Genomic DNA, 23,412 nt, shown 5'->3' on the forward strand with positions numbered 1-23,412 from the left:
TGCTTCATGGGACTTGGGGGAGAAACGCCCCCCAACCTCTTGAAAGGTTAATGGTACCGTTCCACGCTGACAGGACACTGAGCTCCTAAGGGAACTTTTCGCAAGCCCCTCCACGGCGAGCGTGCATTCTTGCACCCCGCCGCCACCCCTAACAGAGCCAGAAGAGTGGTGAGTACTAAGTACAGATTATGGCGGCATTAGGGTACGCAGACGCACGGCTTCTAACCGGGGCGGAATGCATCTCCAGACACTGTACACAGCTGCGTCTCATTACACTGTATACAGTACCCACACTGGCATAAACAGCCTTTAAACCGGTTTTTCATTTCAAGCACTAGATTACCTCCAGCCAGTATGGAAAAAAAACGGGAAGACCGTGCGCCATTGAAGGGGCGGTGCCTTCACCATGAGCGGATCCAGCAGCTCACCAGCGACATTTTCCCTCTGCAGTGGACACAGACGCTGACTGACAGGGACGCGCAGCTCCTCCAGAGAGACTCTGGATTATCTCAGCGGTACCAGGGGGTCATAGCAGTGGGGGAGCGGTTATTAGTGTACGGAGTCTCCTATCAGGGTACTTAGTCTGCGACCTGGCTAAGCTTGGCATTAGCAATAAGGGCGTGGTGAGGGCTGGCTCCAAGTAACTGTTTCCTTGAAGGGCTCTTTGTGGGTTAATTGTGCTTAACATTTTCCTGTGTGCGCGCGCAGTCACATTTACATTATGTCAGGCAAAGAGTGTGTTTCTTGTACAGCGGAGTGTTCCTCTTCACCAGGGGGCTCACTACTGAGTTCTCCGGGCAGTGCACCTTCCCCAGAATAGCAGGGCAGAACCGGAGTGAGTTAATTCCATTAAGGGAATGATCTCAAAAATTTCTACGAAACTATCCCGCAATGAGAGAGACGCTATACTTAAGACAGACTGTGGATGAGTTTATCAATAGAGACTCAGTCCTCAAACCAGCGTCTCAATCCCCTCCCATTTGTCCGCAAAAAAACGATCTCTGGCCCATATTCTGCAGTCTGACTCTGACTGGTCAGACATGGAGGAGGGTGAGGTGGATTTGGAGGGAGGGGGGGGGGGGGGGTGATGCTACTCTGTCGGTGAATAGAGGCTGTCAGATGTTCTGCAAATTCCTGATAAGGCGTCAGAGGAGTGTGAGGAATCTTATTTTAATGTAAAAACAAGTCACTTTTCCTGCGTCAAAGGAAATGAATACCCTGTTTGAGGACCCGTCTGTTAATCCTGATAAGAAATTTCAAATTCCTAAAAGGTTGCTCTCCTCTTTTCCTTTTCCTCTGGAGGATAGGAAAAAAATGGGAAAATCCACTGATAGTGGATGCATCAGTCTCTAGGCTGTCGCATAAAATTGTATTGCCTGTCCCTGGTGCAGCCTCCCTAAAAGATATACGCCTGATCGTAAAATTGAAACTACACTCAAATCATTGTACACAGCTGCTGGGGTGGCCCAGAGACCCACTATTGCATGTGCGTGGATCATAAAAGCCGTTGCTAAATGGTCAGGTAACCTAATTGAGGGGTTAGTTTCCTTATCCTGGGGGGGGATGTTGTTTTACTCCTACAGCATATACAGGACTCTGCGAACTTTATGGTTGTTGATTGTTTTGCTTAATGCACGCACCACCGCTATGGCAGTGTCGGCACGCAGGGGCTTATGGCTACGCCAGTGGACTGCAGATGCTGACTCCAGGAAAGGCTTGGAAGGCCTACCATTCACAGGAGAGGCCTTGTTTGGAGACAAACTAGACAAATGGATCTCCAAAGCTACTGCGGTTAAGTCTACATCTCTTCCTTCCGCAGCTCCCCCAGCCAGGAAAGCTTTATTTTACAGTCCTTTCGGATAGCCAAGTTTAACGGAAATTCCAGAGGTGCTTCTACGACCTCCAGAGGTAAACCACGCAAACTAGCAACTGCAGGTGCTCAGGAACAGAGCTCAGGCTCTGCTTCCTCAAAGCCTTCAGCATGACGGTGGACCACGATGCCTGGAGGAATGTCACGTGGGAGCCTGACTAAAATTCTTCAGTCACATTTGGTCAAGTTCGTGCCGGGATCCCTGGATCATAGATCTTATTTCCCAGGGCTACAGACCGGAGTTCCAAGAGCTCCCACCACAAATTCTTCAAATCAGGCTTACCAGCTTCACAAGAGGCAAGTATAACTTTACAGCAGGCCATCCAAAAACTGGTACAGACTCAAATCATTGTTCCAGTTCCACCTCGTCTGCACAACAAGGGGTACTATTCTAACTTTGTTTGTAGTACCGAAACCAGGCGGTTCGGTAAGACCAATTCTGAACCTCAAGTCATTGATCCCATTCTTAAGTGTTCAAGATGGCGTCTCTGAGAGTTGTAATCTCAGGTCTGGAGGAAGGGGAATTCCTAGTGTCTGGATATCAAGGATGCGTACCTTCACATTCCAGTCTTGCCGCCTCATCAGGCTTGTCTACGGTTTGCACTTCGGTACTGTCAATACCAGTTCCAGGCCCTGCCATTTGGTCTCTCCACTGCACAGAGGGTAATCACTAAAGTGATGGCAGAGATGATGTTTCTCCTTCAAGCAGGGAGTGAAAATAATTCCGTACCTGGATGATCATCTGATAAAGGCGCCATCCAGGAAAAGGTTGCTGGACAGCATTGGTCTCACAACCAAACTACTCCTGGATCATGGGTGGATTATGAATCTTCCAAGATCTTACCTAGAGCCAACACGGAGGCTCCCATTCCTGGGAATGATACTGGACATGGAGTAGCAGAAAGTGTTCCTTCCGTTGGAAAAGGCATTGGTAATCCAGTAGATGGTTCGGGATGTCCTGAAGCCAACCTGGATATCTGTGCATCTATGCATTCACCTTCTGGGGAAAATGGTGGCCTCTTACAAGGCGCTTCACTACGGAAGGTTTCACGCAAGACCCTTCCAGCTCGATCTATTGGACAAATGGTCCGGACCGCATCTTCACATGCACCAGAGGATCCGTCTGTCGCTAAACGCCAGGATCTCCTGTGGTGGCTACAGATTTCTCACCTTGTCGAGAGTCGGAGGTTTGGAATTCAGGACTGGATCCTGTTAACCACGGACGCAAGCTCAGAGGTTGGGGAGTAGTCACCCAGGGGGTGCAGTTTCAAGGAAGATGGTCAAGTCAGGAAGTTCTCCTTCCAATCAACGTTCTGGAACTCTGGGTCATATACAGTGCCTATCTGCGGGCCTCTTATCTTCACAATCGTGCCATTCAGGTCCAGTCTGATAATGGGGGTAATTCCAAGTTGATCGCAGCAGGATTTTTGATAGCAATTGGGCAAAACCATGTGCACTGCAGGGGAGGCAGATATAACATGTGCAGAGAGTTAGATTTGGGTAGGGTGTGTTCAATCTGCAATCTAATTTGCAGTGTAAAAATAAAGCAGCCAGTATTTACCCTGCACAGAAATAAAATAACCCACCCAAATCTAACTCTCTCTGCACATGTTATATCTGCCCCCCCCCCTGCAGTGCACATGGTTTTGCCCAATTGCTATCAAAAATCTTAGTGCGATCAACTTGGAATTGCCCCCAATGTGACGGCAGTGACGTACAGAAACCGACAGGGTGGAACGAAAAGCAGAGCAGCAATGTCAGAGGTGTCAAGAATTCTCCTCTGGGCAGAAAGAAACGCTGTGGCGTTGTCGGCAGTCTTCATTCCGGGAGTAGACAACTGGGAAGCAGACTTCCTCAGCAGACACGACCTGCACCCGGGTGAGTGGGGCCTTCACCCGGAAGTGTTCAGGTGCTTGACACGTCGGTGGGAATATCCACAAATCAACATGATCGCCTCTCGTCTCAACAAGAAGCTCAAGCGGTATTGTTGCAGGTCGAGAGACCCACAGGCAGTGGCAGTAGACGCTCTGACGACTCCATGGGTCTATCACCTGGTGTACGTGTTTCCTGCACTTCCTCTGATCCCAAGAATTCTCAAAAGAATAAAAAGGGAAAAAGTTCAAGGAATACTCATTGCTCTGGACTAGTCAAGAAGGGCCTGGTACGCGGACCTTCTGGAGATGCTCCACGAAGATCCGTGGCCTCTACCTCTTTGCAAGGATCTTCTGCAACAGGGCTCGTTCGTCTATCAGGACTTACCGTGGCTACGTTTGATGGCATGGAAGTTGAACGGCTGATTCTAGCCAGAAGAGGGCTTCAGCAAGACGTGTGTCGGAGCTGAGGGCTCTGTCACAAAAGCCCCTGTTTAATTTTTCCATGAGGATAGAACTGAACTCGGAACTCGTCGGCAGTTTCTTCCGAAAGTAGCGTCTGTCTGCGTTTCACATCAATCAACCTATTGTGGTTCCTGTTATCACCGACACGTATACCTTCAAAGCCCTCACAACATCCAAAGACTTTGAAGTAGCGGAAGTAAGGAGGACAGCTCGTCGTTCTAGATGTTCCCAATACAATTTGGTGTCCTGCTTCAAAGCAGACCATTGCACGCTGGATCAGGCTCACTATCCAGCATTCTTATTCCACGGCAGGTTTGCCGGTTCCAAAATCTGTACAGGCCCACTCTGCTAGGTCGGTAGGTTCTTCGGGGGTGTCTCTGCTTTGCTTTACAGCTCTGCCGAGCAGCTACTTGGTCTGGTTCAAACACGTTTGCTAAGTTCTACAAGTTCGATACTTTGACCAAACTGAACGTCCTCCGAGGCCAATCAGTTCTGCAGGATCCTCCACACTCTCCCATCCAGTTTGGGAGCTTTGGTACATTCCCATGGTACTAAAATGAAACCCCAGTATCCTCTAGGACGTAAGATAAAATAGGATTTTGATTACCTACCGGTAAATCCTTTTCTCTAACGTCCTAGTGGATGCTGGGGACTCCGTAAGGACCATGGGGAATAGACGGGCTCCGCAGGAGACTGGGCACTCTAAGAAAGATTTAGTACTACTGGTGTGCACTGGCTCCTCCCTCTATGCCCCTCCTCCAGACCTCAGTTAGAATCTGTGCCCGGATGGAGCTGGGTGCATTTTTAGTGAGCTCTCCTGAGCTTGCTAATAAGAAAGTATTTTAGTTAGGTTTTTTTTATTTTCAGAGAGCTTCTGCTGGCAACGGACTCTCTGCTACGTGGGACTGAGGGGAGAGAAGCAAACCTACTAACTGTGGCTAGGTTGCGCTTCTTAGGCTACTGGACACCATTGGCTCCAGAGGGTTCGAACACAGGATCTTAACCTTGGTCGTCCGTTCCCGGAGCCGCGCCGCCGTCCCCCTCGCAGAGCCAGAAGACATCAAAATCGTCCGCAGAAGACTCCTGTCTTCATATGAGGTAGCGCACAGCACTGCAGCTGTGCGCCATTGCTCCCACACTACCCACACACTCCGGTCACTGTAGGGTGCAGGGCGCAGGGGGGGGCGCCCTGGGCAGCAATTATGATACCTCTTGGCAAAAGTAACATCTATATACAGCTGGGCACTGTATATATGTATGAGCCCCCGCCATTATTTAAACACAAAGTGGGACAGAAGCCCGCCGCTGAGGGGGCGGGGCTTCTTCCTCAGCACTCACCAGCGCCATTTTCTCTCCACAGCTCCGCTGAGAGGAAGCTCCCCAGGCTATCCCCTGCAGTCTCAAGGTAGAAAGAGGGTAAAAAGAGAGGGGGGGGCACATAAATGTAGGCGCATTAATCATATATACAGCAGCTACTGGGTAAACACTAAGTTACTGTGTAATTCCTGGGTTATATAGCGCTGGGGTGTGTGCTGGCATACTCTCTCTCTGTCTCTCCAAAAGGCCTTGTTGGGGGTCCTGTCCTCATATAGAGCATCCCCTGTGTGTGTGGTGTCGGTACGCTTTTGTCGACATGTTTGACGAGGAGGGCTATGTGGAGGCAGAGCAGGTGCAGATGAATGAGGTGTGTCCGCCGGCGGCGCCGACACCTGATTGGATGGATATGTGGAAGGTGTTAAATGATAATGTAAACTCCTTGCATAAAAGGTTGGATAAAGCAGAAACCTTGGGACAGTCGGGGTCTCAACCCATGCCTGATCCTTCAGCGCAGAGGCCGTCAGGGTCTCAGAAGCGACCACTATCCCAAATTGTTGACGCAGATATCCACACGGATTCTGACTCCAGTGTCGATGGCGATGATGCAAAATTGCAGCCTAAAATGGCTAAAGCCATCCGCTACATGATTATAGCAATGAAGGATGTATTGCACATATTAGAGGTAAACCCTGTCCCTGACGAGAGGGTTTATATGTTTGGGGAGAAAAAGCAAGAGGTGACTTTTCCCCCTTCACATGAGTTAAATGAGTTGTGTGAAAAAGCTTGGGATTCTCCTGATAGGAAAGTGCTGATTTCCAAAAGGTTACTTATGGCGTACCCCTTCCCGCCAGCGTACAGGATGCGCTGGGAATCCTCCCCTAGGGTAGACAAAGCTCTGACACGCTTATCTAAGAAGGTGGCCCTGCCGTCACAGGATACGGCCTCCCTAAAGGATCCTGCGGATAGGAAGCAGGAAAGTATCCTAAAGTCTGTTTATACACATTCCGGTACTTTACTGAGGCCGGCAATTGCGTCGGCCTGGATGTGTAGTGCTGTAGCAGCATGGACAGATAATCTGTCTGAGGAACTAGATACCTTGGACAGGGATACTATTTTACTGACCCTGGGGCATATAAAAGACGCTGTCCTATATATGAGGGATGCCCAGAGGGACATTTGCCTACTGGGCTCTAGAATAAATGCAATGTCAATTTCTGCCAGAAGGGTCCTGTGGACTCGGCAATGGACAGGTGATGCCGACTCTAAAAAACACATGGAGGTTTTACCTTATAAGCGTGAGGAATTGTTTGGGGACGGTCTCTCGGACCTAGTTTCCACAGCTACGGCTGGGAAGTCAAATTTTTTGCCATATATTCCCTCACAGCCTAAGAAAGCACCGTATTACCAAATGCAGTCCTTTCGTTCACAAAAAAGCAAGAAAGTCAGAGGTGCATCCTTTCTTGCCAGAGGCAGGGGTAGAGGGAAGAAGCTGCACCATACAGCTAGTTCCCAAGAACAGAAGTTCTCCCCGGCTTCCACTAAATCCACCGCATGACGCTGGGGCTCCACAGGTGGAGCCAGGAGCGGTGGGGGCGCGTCTCCGAAATTTCAGCCACCAGTGGGTTCGCTCACGGGTGGATCCCTGGGCTATACAGATTGTGTCTCAGGGATACAAGCTGGAATTCGAAGTGATGCCCCCTCACCGTTACCTCAAATCGACCCTGCCAGCTTCCCCCATGGAAAGGAAGGTAGTGTTAGCGGCAATTGACAAGTTATATCTCCAGCAGGTGGTGGTAAAGGTTCCCCTCCTTCAACAGGGAAGGGGTTACTATTCCACAATGTTTGTGGTACCGAAACCGGACGGTTCGGTCAGACCCATATTGAATTTGAAGTCCCTGAACATTTATCTGAAAAGATTCAAGTTCAAAATGGAATCGCTCAGAGCGGTCATTGCAAGCCTGGAAGAGGGGGATTTTATGGTGTCTCTGGACATCAAGGATGCTTACTTGCATGTCCCCATTTATCCCCCTCATCAGGAGTACCTCAGATTTGTGGTACAGGACAGTCATTACCAATTCCAGACGTTGCCGTTTGGGCTGTCCACGGCACCGAGGATATTTACCAAGGTAATGGCGGAGATGATGGTGCTCCTTCGAAAGCAAGGAGTCACAATTATCCCATACTTGGACGATCTCCTCATAAAGGCGAGGTCCAGAGAGCAGTTGCTGATCAGCGTAGCACGCTCTCAGGAAGTGTTGCAACAGCACGGCTGGATTCTGAATATCCCAAAGTCGCAGCTGATTCCTACGACGCGTCTGCCTTTTCTGTGCATGATTCTGGACACAGACCAGAAGAAGGTGTTTCTCCCGGCGGAGAAGGCTCAGGAGCTCGTGACTCTAGTCAGAGACCTCTTAAAATCAAAACAGGTGTCGGTGCATCACTGCACGCGAGTCCTGGGAAAGATGGTGGCATCATACGAAGCCATTCCCTTCGGCAGGATCCATGCGAGGATCTTTCAGTGGGATCTGTTGGACAAGTGGTCCGGATCGCATTTTCAGATGCATCGGCTGATCACCCTATCCCCCAGGGCCAGGGTGTCTCTTCTGTGGTGGCTGCAGAGTGCTCACCTTCTCGAGGGCCGCAGGTTCGGCATACAAGACTGGGTCCTGGTGACCACGGATGCGAGCCTCCGAGGATGGGGGGCAGTCACTCAGGGAAGAAACTTCCAAGGGTTGTGGTCAAGTCAGGAGGCTTGTCTACACATAAATATCCTGGAACTAAGGGCCATATACAACTCCCTGAGTCAAGCGGAGCCTCTGCTTCGCAACCAACCGGTGCTGATTCAGTCAGACAACATCACCGCAGTGGCTCATGTAAACCGCCAGGGCGGCACAAGAAGCAGGGTGGCGATGGCGGAAGCCACCAGGATTCTTCGTTGGGCGGAGACTCGCGTGCAAGCACTGTCAGCAGTGTTCATTCCGGGAGTGGACAACTGGGAAGCAGACTTCCTCCGCAGGCACGACCTCCACCCGGGAGAGTGGGGACTTCATCAAGAAGTCTTCACGCAGATTACAAATCGATGGGAACTGCCACAGGTGGACATGATGGCATCCCGCCTCAACAAAAAGCTAAAAAGGTATTGCGCCAGGTCAAGGGACCCTCAGGCGATAGCTGTGGACGCACTAGTGACACCGTGGGTGTTCCAGTCGGTCTATGTATTTCCTCCTCTTCCTCTCATACCCAAGGTGCTGAGAATCGTAAGAAAAAGAGGAGTGAGAACAATACTCATTGTTCCGGATTGGCCAAGAAGTACTTGGTACCCGGAACTGCAAGAAATGCTCACAGAGGACCCATGGCCTCTGCCTCTCAGACAGGACCTGTTGCAGCAGAGGCCCTGTCTGTTCCAAGACTTACCACGGCTGCGTTTGACGGCATGGCGGTTGAACGCCGGATCCTAGCGGAAAAAGGCATTCCGGATGAAGTTATTCCTACGCTGATAAAGGCTAGGAAGGACGTGACAGCTAAACATGATCACCGTATATGGCGAAAATATGTTGCTTGGTGTGAGGCCAGGAAGGCCCCAACAGAGGAATTCAAGCTGGGCCGGTTCCTGCACTTCCTACAGTCAGGAGTGATTATGGGCTTGAAATTGGGGTCCATAAAGGTCAAGATTTCAGCCCTATCCATTTTCTTTCAGAAAGAACTGGCTTCTCTTCCTGAGGTTCAGACATTTGTTAAGGGAGTGCTGCATATTCAGCCCCCTTTTGTGGCACCTTGGGATCTCAACGTGGTGTTGGGTTTCCTGAAATCCCACTGGTTTGAGCCACTTAAAACCGTGGAGCTAAAGTATCTCACGTGGAAAGTGGTAATGCTATTGGCCTTCGCTTCGGCTAGGCGTGTGTCAGAATTGGCGGCTTTGTCATGTAAAAGCCCCTTTCTGGTTTTTCATATGGTCAGGGCAGAATTACGGACTCGTCCACAATTTCTGCCGAAGGTGGTGTCATCTTTTCATTTGAACCAACCTATTGTGATGCCTGCGGCTACTCGTGATTGGAGGATTCTAAGTTGCTTGATGTAGTCAGGGATTTGAAGATTTATGTGGCCAGAACGGCTGTAGTCTGGAAAACTGACTCGCTGTTTATCCTGTATGCATCCAACAAGCTGGGTGCTCCTGCTTCAAAGCAAACCATTGCTCGCTGGATCTGTAACACGATTCAGCAGGCTCATTCTGCGGTGGGATTGCCGCATCCAAAATCAGTAAAAGCCCATTCCACAAAGAAGGTGGGCTCTTCTTGGGCGGCTGCCCGAGGGGTCTCTGCTTTGCCGAGCAGCTACTTGGTCAGGTTCAAACACCTTTGCAAAATTCTACAAGTTTGATACTCTGGCTGAGGAGGACCTTGTGTTTTCCCATTCTGTGCTGCAGAGTCATCCGCACTCTCCCGCCCGTTTGGGAGCTTTGGTATAATCCCCATGGTCCTTACGGAGTCCCCAGCATCCACTAGGACGTTAGAGAAAATAAGATTTTACTCACCGGTAAATCTATTTCTCGTAGTCCGTAGTGGATGCTGGGCGCCCGTCCCAAGTGCGGACTTCTTCTGCAATACTTGTATATAGTTATTGCTTAAAAAAGGGTTATGTTATGTGGCATCCGTTGAGTGATTCTCGTTTGTTGCTCATACTGTTAACTGGGTATGTTATAACAAGTTGTACGGTGTGATTGGTGTGGCTGGTATGAGTCTTACCCTGGATTCCAAAATCCTTTCCTTGTAATGTCCGCTCTTCCGGGCACAGTTTCCTTAACTGAGGTCTGGAGGAGGGGCATAGAGGGAGGAGCCAGTGCACACCAGTAGTACTAAATCTTTCTTAGAGTGCCCAGTCTCCTGCGGAGCCCGTCTATTCCCCATGGTCCTTACGGAGTTCCCAGCATCCACTAAGGACTACGAGAAATAGATTTGCCGGTGAGTAAAATCTTATTTTCTTGTAGTCCGTAGTGGATACTGGGCGCACGCCCAGCGCTTTGTTCTTCCTGCACTGTTGCTTGGTTAAGTATTGTTGATTCAGCTGTTGCTGTTCCTGTTTAAAGTTGGGTTAGCATAGCTTTCCTGTGTGTGTGTGTGTGTGTGTGTGTGTGTGTGTGTGTTGGTTCGGAATCTCACTACTATCTTTATATATCCTTCTCTCAAAGTATGTCAGTCTCCGCGGGCACAGTTTCCTAGACTGAGTCCGGTAGAAGAGGCATAGAGAGAGGAGCCAGCCCACACTATCAAATTCTTAAAGTGCCCATGGCTCCTAGTGGACCCATCTATACCCCATGGTACTAAATGGAACCCCAGTATCCTCTACGCACTAAGAGAAAAGGATTTGCCAGTTGGTAATTAAAATCCTATTTTATTTTTTGTGTGCATGATAGTGGCACTTTTATTGACTAGGTCAGGGCTGAGCTTTAATATTGTTATTGTCCGTTATTTATGTAGTGCACACATTCTGTAGCGCTATACGGAGAACATTTGGTCATTCAGGTCAGTCCCTGCCCCAGTGGAGCTTGCAATCTATTTTTCCTATCACATGTACATGCAGACACATTGCTAGAGTTAATTTTGTTGGGAGCCTATTAACCTACCAGTATGTTTTGGGATTTTGAGAGGAAACCCACACAAGTACAGGGAGAATATACAAACTCCACAGAGTTGGGGACATGGTGGGAATCGAACCCATGACCTCAGTGCAGTAATGCTAATCATTGCACAATCAGTACTGCCCATAGCTTGAATCTGCCCCTATGGGCGACTACCATAAACATGTTTGGGCCCACATCTGCACACAAATAAAAATTAAAATATATGTAGCTCATGCCGCTTTTACACCTACAACGTGATTCGCAGGCAGGAGCCTAACACGGGTGCTACTTGGCTGCGACCTGTGTCAGCCCCCTTTCCATCTGCAGTCACCAACCCCGGTATATTGCCGGGTTGGTGACTGTGCTGGTGACACGGCGGGGGTGGTGCTGGGAGCTAACAACATGATCGGTTGCATCGACTGGCTTCCGTTTACATAGCACCGCTTACCAGGTTGAACCCGCATTCAACCCTGCAAGCTGCCTGAGTTGGAATACCGAGTCACTCGACCTGGATTATTCCAACTCTGCCCTTTTTACACCAGCCAGCAAAATGGGTTATGCACGCTTATGTGCAATAACCCGTGTTATATGCTGGTTGGTGTAAAAGGGGCATCAGTTGAAGCCTGGATACACATTTCAATTTTCTATAGATTTAAAATTATTGAAATATTTCTCCAGGATTTTACAGCCTCTACAGGTGCTTTCAAATTACTTTCTAGTCAATGTGTTTGGCACAATTAAAAAAAAAAAAAAGAAAAAAAAAGTAGTAGTGGTCTACTGGGGGAAAAAAATGTTTATCAGAGGGTTTAATTTACTTCCTCAATAATAAAGTATGCAATCGAGCTGCTATTTAAAAATCCATAACATATCGGCTCGATACTCTGGACATGTACACAAATTGAATGCATTAGTGGATGTTCTCACCCCAATATGAGCGTTAACCTATTTCATGCATTTACACAAACTGATATCCTAGCTGAAATAATGGAATACTCCCCACTGATGTCAAATTGGGTAGATTTGACATACATGAAGTAAATAGGAGTTCAGTCTCCATTCCTAAGTCATATGTATTTCAGTATATGCAATGATTTTACTCTTCACTACCTGAAAAAGGCATGTAACCTCTATACATACTGTACCCTTTCCATTGTTTTCATCAAGTTTAAATCAAAATTTGACATCTTAAAATTGCTTATGGTTATCTATCAAATTGGTTGCAATTCTGGCTGGCCAGCTGTCCTTCGATCTTTTAGGGGACAAATATGAACCATTGCAGCGAAGTACTGAAAAGTAACTTTTCCTTACTGCCGCAGAACATGGACTCCAGTAACACTCAATCCCGGCAAAGAATAAAAATAAAAGTGATCTCCTTATGCAAATACTTCTAGGTCTGAACCCAGCTGAGGTTCCAAGAATGTACATGCAGTATTCACTGAAAGTTCTGTAAAGCGTTTCAAATATGTAACCTATCTCGCGAACCGCAGCTAAAGAGATAATATTTTCAGAGCTAAATGTTTGTTTTTTTTCTCTGTCCCAATAGAAAGCTATGTGGACTGCTTTTGTGAGGGTTAAGAGTGGAGGAAGGCGTTGCTGCAGATATGTCTGATATCTGCTGATCTCCCCTTTGCTAAATGGCCCCAATACTAACACAAAATGTGGTCATCCTCTGAAAACGGCTGCCTTCTGAGACTACATTTACAGTATGATCAGTAGGCCTTTTAGTCATTCCAGAAGAGTGAAGCTCACATTGATTGGTAATAAAAGTATGTCATTTGTGGTTATCTGCAAAGGAGCTTTGTGTCACTACAACGTGCGTTATTCAATACCTCCACATCCGTACTTAGGGGGGTATTCAGTAGCAGTTGCTACTGAGATGCAATAGCCTCTCCCGGCTTTCCCCCGCAGTGCGCATGCGCAGGACCTGATCTCATCTCAGTTATGCTAATGCCTCTGCCTGATTGACAGATAAAGGGGTTTCCCAGGGTAGCGTTGCGGGGGTGGTGACGTGGCATTGGGCTTAGTGTGCGAAACGGAGGTGAGTTTGGGGTGGCCACTGCAACCCAGAAAAATTATGCTTTTATGCCCGTCTTCGCAGCCTGGTTGTGGAGGTAGGGGGCACGCATAAATCAATAATTGAATTGCAATTGCATCACTGACTGCAATTTACATGCTGGGTGGCTCCCAGCATGCGATTTTATCATTAGCAGTTTTGCAATCTTGGCAAAACTGCTAATGAAGCGGAATGAGGTCCTCCCAAAAAATTATAAAAAAATATATATACAGTATTTATAAATTCTTTTTTTATTTTTTTGTTCAACACATGCAAACGGTTGGAATGATGTAATAACAAAACTAAAGACCACACGTTATTATTATTATTTTTTTAAACAAATATTCATTTACGATAAGCTAATTTGCATATGGAAAGTGTTTTGTTTTTTTTTTGTTTGTTTTTTTTGGGGGGGGGGTTGTTTTCTTTACAGCTAGTTACCATTTACACTTCATGTTGCAAACAATAGCTCATTTTGTAGAAAGTACATAGTTTCATTCATTTTAACTTGTAGATTGAAACAAATGCTGCACTGTCCACTTCTCCTTTTATCCTTGTGTCAGTGGTGGGATGGTACATAAACTTGGATTGCTGTTTGTATTGTGTACTTGTTCTATTGATGCAAGATAAACTGCATCAATCCAACATGATCAGTCAGTTAAAATAATTTTGCTAGGCAGTTTTTTAATATGTTGAAGCTAAACACATCTATGGCTTAGATCACATACTAGTGAATCGTCCAATCACTTTAGTGTCTAGCCACATGTGTTTTTATAGATAGTTCTTCGTCCTACAACATTTTAACAGAGTTCATAAGTAAGTGTGTGTGTGTGTGTGGTGTTTTTGTGTTTTTTGTTTTTTTTTCTCTCCTATTTGAGGCTTACTAAACTTTGGAACAAAGGTTTTGTGTGCAGAGCAGTAGCCTGTGGAAAGGGTTGAATATGTATGTGTGTATATGTATGTGTGTATATATATCTTTATATATCTCTATCTATTTATATATCTCTATCTATTTATATATCTCTATCTATTTATATATCTCTATCTATTTATATATCTCTATCTATTTATATATCTCTATCTATTTATATATCTCTATCTATTTATATATCTCTATCTATTTATATATCTCTATCTATTTATATATCTCTATCTATTTATATATCTCTATCTATTTCTATATCTCTATCTATTTCTATATATCTCTATCTATTTCTATATATCTCTATCTATTTCTATATATCTCTATCTATTTCTATATATCTCTATCTATTTCTATATATCTCTATCTATTTCTATATATCTCTATCTATTTCTATATATCTCTATCTATTTCTATATATCTCTATCTATTTCTATATATCTCTATCTATTTCTATATATCTCTATCTATTTCTATATATCTCTATCTATTTCTATATATCTCTATCTATTTCTATATATCTCTATCTATTTCTATATATCTCTATCTATTTCTATATATCTCTATCTATTTCTATATCTCTATCTATTTCTATATCTCTATCTATTTCTATATCTCTATCTATTTCTATATCTCTATCTATTTCTATATCTCTATCTATTTCTATATCTCTATCTATTTCTATATCTCTATCTATTTCTATATCTCTATCTATTTCTATATCTCTATCTATTTCTATATCTCTATCTATTTCTATTTATATATCTACATCTATTTATATATCTACATCTATTTATATATCTATATCTTATTATTATTATTATTATTATTATTATTATTTATTATTATTTTCTCTATCTTTGGTAAGTTGTAGAAAACAAAAAGCTTCACTTCAATGTAAATATCAGTGTTGTGTTGTGTTGGAGCTCATATTTTGATGATTTCGGTTTCAAATTTTGTTTTCCCCCCTCAGACTACTGGCCGTAGCTTTGAAGACTTTGATGGGCAGGTAAGAAATGTTTATCATTTAGATCTCTATTTTTCTGCAGCCTGTAGAACTGTTAAGCAGAGGTTTGAGCTGGTTTGTAAACATACTGGTAACTTAGTGTGTTAATAGGTATTCGGACTAGGTGGGAAATGTTTTAGGAAAAACATAACAGGGAAACTATTATTCACATGCAATGTAAAAGCATTCTAGAAATGTTCCTTTCTAGTGCCAGTTGGCTGCGACTGAACCCGGATAAAACAGAGGTCCTTATGATAGGACTGCAAAATCAAAGGACAAGTCTGCAGCATAGCAGACTGGACTTAAACTCGGGGATTCAGAATTACAAACCACTGATCGTGTGTGGAATCTTGGCGTTGTCCTGGATGGTGGCTTAACACTTAAACATCAGAAATCAGCCACAATCAAATTCTCATTCTTTCACCTGAGGAACATAGCCAGAATCAAGCACTTAATTCCCTCAGATGATCTGCCAAAAGTCATTCATGCATTTGTATCATCTCTGATTAGACTACTGTAATGCCCTCTACCTTGGTCTCCTGGAAAGAATTGCACCGCTTACAGCTGGTGCAAAACACAGCTGCCAGGCTGTTAACCGACCAGCCCCGTTCTAGCCACATAACACCCATCCTCTACTCCCTTCACTGGCTGCCTGTAAGATGGCGAATCATCTTCAAGATTGGCTTACTGAGTTTCAAAGCATTACATGACCAGGGCCCAAGGTACCTTAAGCAGCTTCTGACCCCATACTGCCCCACTCTATTACTGCGATATGTAGATGAAGGACTTTTAGCAGTACAGTACCTAGAATCTTCCGTAATTCATCTGGGGGTCGAGCTTTATGCGGCTCCGAGACTATGGAACTCACTACCCCGCACAGTGTGACAGGCCTCAACTGCAGAATCCTTCAAAAGTAGACTCAAGACTTTTTCTTGTTTACTCAAGCTTTTCCATAATGTCCCTTTAGTATCTACATGCTTCTGTATTTTATGAAAAGCTTTTCTGTACTTCATTATTTTCTGTACTATATTATGCTATGTATCTGTTAAGCACCTTGAGTCCTATTGGAGAAAGAGCGCTATATAAATAAAATTATTATTACTAGGTGATTCATCGCACCCTATGGGTGCTCTTCCCACTGTTGGAGGGGGCTACACCTCCTTAACCCTTGCACACCCTTGTAGCGTGCAATATTTTTTATATGGAGTATTACCGCCAATCATAATTGTGAGAGTGGTTAAATATTGCACGGACAAAGGGCGTACGATGGTTTAGGGGTCAAAGTCCCTTGCAATGGCGTGAGCAGCGCTGAGGAATCACCTAGTAGGTGCTGTAGTTGGGGGAGTGGCGGGTGCGGGGGAGACGCGGATGGGGTGCCGCTGGTGGGGGAGGGGCGGTTGCTGGGGTGCCAAAGGCGGGTGGGGGAGGGGCGGGTAATGCTTCTCCTCCTGGAAGCAGTTAAGCTGCTGTTCTCCCTTTGGCACAGGCTCTCCCGGAGACTCGCACAGCAGCCAGTCACTATTGTTAGCGCCGGTGTCCCAACGCGTTGCATTACATGGAAGATGCACTCTATAAACTACCCATGGCCATGCCCCCTTTTTGGATTTGTAGCAATTTTTGTTATGTGTAAATGTATGTTGCTGCAGATGCAGTGGCCCTATTTTTATTTTGGGATGTGGACATGGAGTTGCAGCTCCATCAACCCCATTGTTAATCCTGCTCTGGGAACACACAGCAGTCAAAGGGCAGAGCCTCCCATTGGATGTAACCTGTGTGGGAGGGCGTTTATCGCCTAATCAGCTGTGGACTGGGTGTGATAGACCTGCTGCTAACCCAATGAGAGCTCCTAGCCACGCCCAGCGTTGGACACAGGCACCGAGTCAAAGATCTGGGCTATTATATAGGAGATTATTTATTATTATTATTATAATTATTATTATTATATTAACTTGCCATGTTAGTGAATGAACCAGTAATTTGTCAGTACTTACGATAGTCTCTAAATTAGTACAGTGCACGTAAAATGGATTACTGTTTATATTCTAAGTTACAGATGTGTCCTCTAACATTCAGCCATGCAGAGCGAGATACCTGGCGTGATTAAACTGTTTGGCATGACTGCAGCAAAGATGTATGAAGATACATCTGTAGTTTGATTGTACAGATTTAGTCTAGAATGACATCAGTCAGTAAAAATTAGCAAAAAAAAACCTCTTATCCCACTCAACAGTGGTTTTTGCATATTTTAAAATTAATCGCATATGCACAATATGTCACTCTGGAGGAGGAATGGAGTTATTGCTGATTAGGCAGGAACACAAACTCCAGCTTTGATATTTATGGCCAGTGGCACAGATATATTACAGTGGGTACTGAAAGGGAGCCTAAGCCTGGATACACAATAGACCAGTGACGTGAGGGGAGGCAGAGCCTTTCCGGCCAGATTCCAGTATACGCCAGAGTTTTTACTAATATAAAGTATATAGAAAAATTAAAGAGAGTGCTAGAAATATCTTTGTAGTATTCTGCTCATTTTTGTAATCTGAACTCTGGAGTAAAAGTCTGACAGGTGAAGCAGTGCCTCCCCTGCCTGCCTTGTCCGCACGTCTCTGAACAAAACTCTCCAATTTCTCTAACGTCCTTGAGGATGCTGGGACTCCGTAAGGACCATGGGGAATAGAAGGGTTCCGCAGGAGATAGGGCACTTTAAGAAAGCTTTGGACTCTGGGTGTGCACTGGCTCCTCCCTCTATGCCCCTCCTCCAGACCTCAGTTAGTTTTACACTGTGCCCAGAGTTCTCTGCCTAGAAGCATTTTTTTTCTACCTTTTACTACTTTTTCACAGGGAGCACTGCTGGCAACAGGCTCCCTGCATCGAGGGACTGAGGAGAGAGGAGCAGACCTTCTTGTCAAAGATAGGCTCTGCTTCCTCGGCTACTGGACACCATTAGCTCCAGAGGGGGTGAACGCAGGTTCTTACTGGGCGTCCACCCCCGGAGCCGCGCCGCCGTTCTCCTCACAGAGCTAGAAGTACAGAAGACAGAAGTCGTCAGGCGGCAGAAGCCTTCAGCTTCACTGAGGTAACGCACAGCACTGCAGCTGTGCGTCATTGCTCCCATACACCTCACATACTCCGGTCACTGTAAGGGTGCAGGGCGCAGGGGGGGGCGCCCTGGGCAGCAATATAAACCTCTGCATGGCAAAAAGACTATATACATGTACAGGTGGGCTCTGTACATGTATATAAAAGAGCCCCCGCCATATTTTACTAAGTTTGAGCGGGACAGAAGCCCGCCGCCGAGGTGACGGGGCTTCTCCCTCAGCACTCACCAGCGCCATTTTCTCTCCACAGCACTGCTGAGAGGAAGCTCCCCGGACTCTCCCCTGCTTACACACGGTGAAAGGGTGCTTAAAAGAGAGGGGGAAGGGGGGGCACATAATTGGCAGTTTACATATTATACAGCGCTGCTGGGGAAAAACATTTTGTGTTGGTCTCCAGGGTTATTGCACTGGGGTGTGTGCTGGCATACTCACACTCTCTCTCTGTCTCTCTGTCTCTCTGTCTCTCTGTCTCTCTGTCTCTCTGTCTCTCTGTCTCTCTGTCTCTCTGTCTCCAAAGGGCCTTGACAGGGATACGGTCTACAGGAAAGGGGTTCCCTGTGTGTGTGTGTGAAGTGTGTCGGTACGCGTGTGTCGACATGTTTGACGAGGAAGGCTCGCCTAATGTGGAGGAGGAGTGCTTGAATGTCAGGTCGCCGTCGGCAACGCCGACACCGGAATGGGTGGATATGCTGAATGTCTTGAATGCAAATGTCAATCTATTGCATAAAAGATTAGACAAGGCAGAAGCTAGGGATCAGTCAGATAGCCAGTCCATGCCTGTCCCTGGGGCGCCAGGACCTTCGGGGTCTCAGAAGCGCACCATATCCCAGATCGATGATACTGACTCTTGTCGACTATGAAGATGCAAAATTACAGCCGAAGGTGGCTAAGGGTATACGGTACATGATTATTGCCATTAAAGAGGTTTTGCATATTACTGAGGAACCCCCTGTCCCTGACACGAGGGTACACATGTATAAAGGGAAAAAGCCTGAAGTCACTTTTCCATCCTCATTTGAATTAAGTGACTTGTGCGAAAAGGCTTGGGAATCTCCGGATAGGAGACCACAAGTTCCCAAAAGGATTCTCATGGCGTATCCTTTTCCACAAACTGATAGGATACGCTGGGAATCTTCGCCAAAAGTTGACAAGGCGCTGACACGTTTGTCCAAAAAGGTGGCACTGCCTTCTCAGGATACGGCTTCCCTCAAGGAACCTGCTGATCGCAGGTAGGAAATTACCTTAAAGCACATTTTACAATCATTCCGGTACTATTGCTCGGCCTGTGTTTGTAGTGCGGTTGTGGCATGGGCAGATTCCTTATCTACGGAAATTGACACCTTAGATAGGGACGCCATTCAAATGACCATAGAGCATATCAGAGATGCTGCCTTGTATATGAGGGATGCTCAGAGAGACATTTGTTTATTAAGCTCCAGAATAAATGTTATGTCTATTTCTGCTAGGCGGCTCTTGTGGACCCGACAGTGGACGGGAGATGCCGATTCAAAGCGGCATATGGAGTCCTTGCCTTACAAAGGGGTGGAGTTGTTTGGAGACGGCCTCTTGGATCTGGTCTATATGGCTACGGCTGGTAAGTCAAATTTCTTACCTTATGTCCCCCCGCAGCATACAAAAAAGGCACCTCATTATCAAATGCAGTCCTTTCGTTCCAATAAAAACAAGAAGGTACGTGGGTTATCCTTTGTTGCCAGAGGGAAAGGCAGGGGAAAAAAGCTGCACACAGCTAGTTCCCAAGAGCAGAAGTCCTCCCCTGCGTCTGCAAAGTCCACCGCATGATGCTGGGGCTTTCCGAGGGGAGGCAGATCTGGTGGGGGCTCGTCTTCGGTTTTTCAGCCACGTCTGGGTTCACTCGCAGGTGGATCCCTGGGCATTAGAGATTGTTTCTCAGGGATACAGGATGGAATTCGAAGACTTGCCTCCTCGCCGATTTTTCAAATCGGCTCTGCCGGCTTCCCCGTCAGAGAGGGAGCTAGTGTTGGCAGGAATCCAAAAATTGTATATTCAACAGGTGATTGTCACAGTTCCTCATCTCCAGCAAAGAGAGGGATATTACTCAACCCTGTTTGTGGTCCCGAAACCGGACGGTTCGGTCAGACCCATTTTAAACCTGAAATCTCTGAACCTGTACTTGAAGAGGTTCAAGTTCAAAATGGAATCACTCAGGGCGGTCATCGCCAGCCTGGAGGGGGGGGGGGGGGGGGGAGATTGGATGGTGTCCCTGGACATAAAGGATGCTTACCTTCATGTTCCGATATTCCCCCCGCATCAGGCATTCCTGAGATTTGCAGTGCAGGGCTGTCACTACCAATTTCAGACGTTGCCGTTTGGGCTTTCCACGGCCCCGAGAATTTTCACCAAGGTAATGGCGGAAATGATGGTGCTCCTGCGCAGGCAGGGGGTCACAATTATCCCATACTTGGACGATCTCCTCATAAAGGCGAGATCTCGGGAGAGGTTGCTGGACAGCGTGTCTCTGTCCATGAAGACGTTGCAGATACACGGCTGGATTCTCAATATACCGAAGTCCCAGCTAGTCCCTACAACGCGTCTGACCTTTTTGGGGCTGATTCTAGACACAGACCAGAAAAAGGTTTTTCTTCCGATCGAAAACGTTCAGGAACTCATAGCTATGGTCAGGAACCTATTAAAACCAAAAAAGGTTTCAGTGCATCATTGCACGCGGGTCCTGGGGAAGATGGTGGCTTCCTACGAGGCCATCCCTTTCGGCAGGTTCCATGCGAGGACTTTTCAATGGGACCTCTTGGACAAGTGGTCCGGGTCCCATTTACAAATGCATCAAAGGATCACCCTGTCTCTCAGGACCAGGGTATCTCTCCTGTGGTAGCTGAACAGTGCTCACCTACTAGAAGGTCGCAGGTTCGGCATTCAGGACTGGGTCCTAGTGACCACGGACGCAAGCCTCCGAGGCTGGGGAGCAGTGACACTGGGAAGAAATTTCCAAGGTCTCTGGTCAAGCCTAGAGTCTTGTCTCCACATCAACGTCCTGGAGTTGAGGGCCATATACAACGCCCTGCGTCAAGCGGAGGAATTGCTTTGGAGAAAACCGGTTCTGATTCAGTCAGACAATGTCACGGCAGTGGCTCATATAAACCGCCAAGGCGGAACAAGGAGCAGAATGACCATGGCAGAAGCGAACAGGATTCTACGCTGGGCGGAAGGCCATGTAAGCGCGCTGTCAGCGGTGTTCATCCCGGGGGTGGACAACTGGGAGGCTGACTTCCTCAGCAGGCACGACCTGCATCCGGGAGAGTGGGGACTTCATCAAGAAGTCTTTGCACAGATCACGGATCGTTGGGGACTGCCTCAAATCGACATGATGGCATCCCATCTCAACAAAAAGCTAAAGCGGTATTGCGCCAGGTCAAGGTACCCTCAGGCGGTAGCGGTAGACGCTCTGGTGACACCTTGGGTGTTCAGATCGGTCTGTGTTTCCTCCTCTTCCTCTCATACCCAAGGTGTTGAGAATAATACGAAGAAGCAGGGTCAGAACAATACTCATTGTTCCGGATTGGCCACGGAGGACTTGGTATCCGGAACTGCAAGAGTTGCTCGCAGGGGATCCGTAGCCTCTTCCTCTAAGGCAGGACCTGCTGCGGCAGGGGCCCTGTCTGTTCCAAGACTTACCGCGGCTGCGTTTGATGGCATGTCGGTTGAACGCCGGATCCTAGAGGAAAAAGGGATTCCGGAGGAAGTCATTCCTACCCTGATCAAGGCTAGGAAAGACGGGACGTTAAAACATTATCACCGTATATGGCGGAAATATGTTTCTTGGTGTGAGGCCAGAGCTGCTCCTACGGAGGAGTTCCATTTGGGCCGTCTACTTCACTTCCTTCAAACAGGAGTGACTTTGGGCCTAAAATTAGGGTCCATAAAGGTCCAGATTTCGGCCTTATCCATTTTCTTTCAAAGAGAATTGGCCTCTATTCCTGAAGTACAGACCTTTGTGAAGGGAGTGCTGCATATTCAGCCTCCCTTTGTGCCTCCGGTGGCGCCTTGGGATCTTAACGTGGTGTTACGTTTCCTCAAGTCACCTTGGTTTGAACCACTCAAAACTGTGGAGTTGAAATACCTCATGTGGAAAGTGGTCATGTTGTTGGCTTCGGCAAGACGTGTTTCCGAATTGGCGGCTTTATCACGTAAAAGCCCATACTTGGTTTTTCACGTGGATAGGGCAGAGTTGAGGACTCGCCCTCACTTTCTGCCAAAAGTGGTCTCATTTTTTCATGTGAACCAACCTATTGTCGTGCCTGGGGCTACACGGGACTTGGAGGATTCCGAGTCCCTGGATGTAGTCAGGGCTTTGAAGATTTATGTGACCAGAACGGCTAGAATCAGGAAGACTGAAGCTTTGTTCGTTCTGTATGCGGCCAACAAGGTTGGCGCTCCTGCTTCAAAGCAGACTATTGCTCGCTGGATCTGTAACACGATTCAGCAGGCGCATTCTACGGCAGGATTGCCGTTTCCGAAATCGATTAAGGCCCTCTCCACTAGGAAAGTGGGCTCTTCTTGGGCGGCTGCCCGAGGGGTCTTGGCATTACAGTTGTGCCGAGCAGCTACTTTGTCGGGGACAAACACCTTAGCAAAGTTCTATAAGTTTGTTACACTGGCTGAGGAGGACCTTCTGTTTGCTCAATCTGTGCTGCAGAGTCATCCGCACTCTCCCGCCCGTTTGGGAGCTTTGGTATAATCCCCATGGTCCTTACGGAGTCCCAGCATCCTCAAGGACGTTAGAGAAAATAAGATTTTACTTACCGGTAAATCTATTTCTCGTAGTCCGTAGAGGATGCTGGGCGCCCGTCCCATGTGCGGACTTCTTCTGCAAGACTTGTATATAGTTGTTGCTTACATAAGGGTTATGTTATAGTTTCTCTGACGTCCTAGTGGATGCTGGGAACTCCGTAAGGACCATGGGGAATAGACGGGCTCCGCAGGAGACTGGGCACTCTATAAGAAAGATTTGGTACTATCTGGTGTGCACTGGCTCCTCCCTCTATGCCCCTCCTCCAGACCTCAGTTGGATTTCTGTGCCCGGCCGAGCTGGATGCACACTAGGGGCTCTCCTGAGCTCCTAGAAAGAAAGTTTATTTTAGGTTTTTTATTTTACAGTGAGACCTGCTGGCAACAGGCTCACTGCATCGAGGGACT

The 23,412-nt window shown here is 46.9% G+C and overlaps 1 protein-coding gene across 3 annotated transcripts in view; it reads left to right on the forward strand.

Annotated features, from left to right (window-relative positions):
- The window catches only part of NDRG3 (NDRG family member 3), a 240,382-nt gene that overhangs the window by 95,668 nt on the left and 121,302 nt on the right, over positions 1-23,412 (forward strand). For all 3 annotated transcript variants that reach the window (XM_063960112.1, XM_063960115.1, XM_063960114.1), the window contains exon 3: positions 15,089-15,124. In XM_063960112.1, coding sequence (XP_063816182.1) covers positions 15,089-15,124 — 36 coding nt within the window. The remainder of the gene's footprint in view (positions 1-15,088; positions 15,125-23,412) is intronic.

Source organism: Pseudophryne corroboree, chromosome 3 (genome assembly GCF_028390025.1).
Source record: "Pseudophryne corroboree isolate aPseCor3 chromosome 3, aPseCor3.hap2, whole genome shotgun sequence".
Classification (NCBI taxonomy): domain Eukaryota; kingdom Metazoa; phylum Chordata; class Amphibia; order Anura; family Myobatrachidae; genus Pseudophryne; species Pseudophryne corroboree.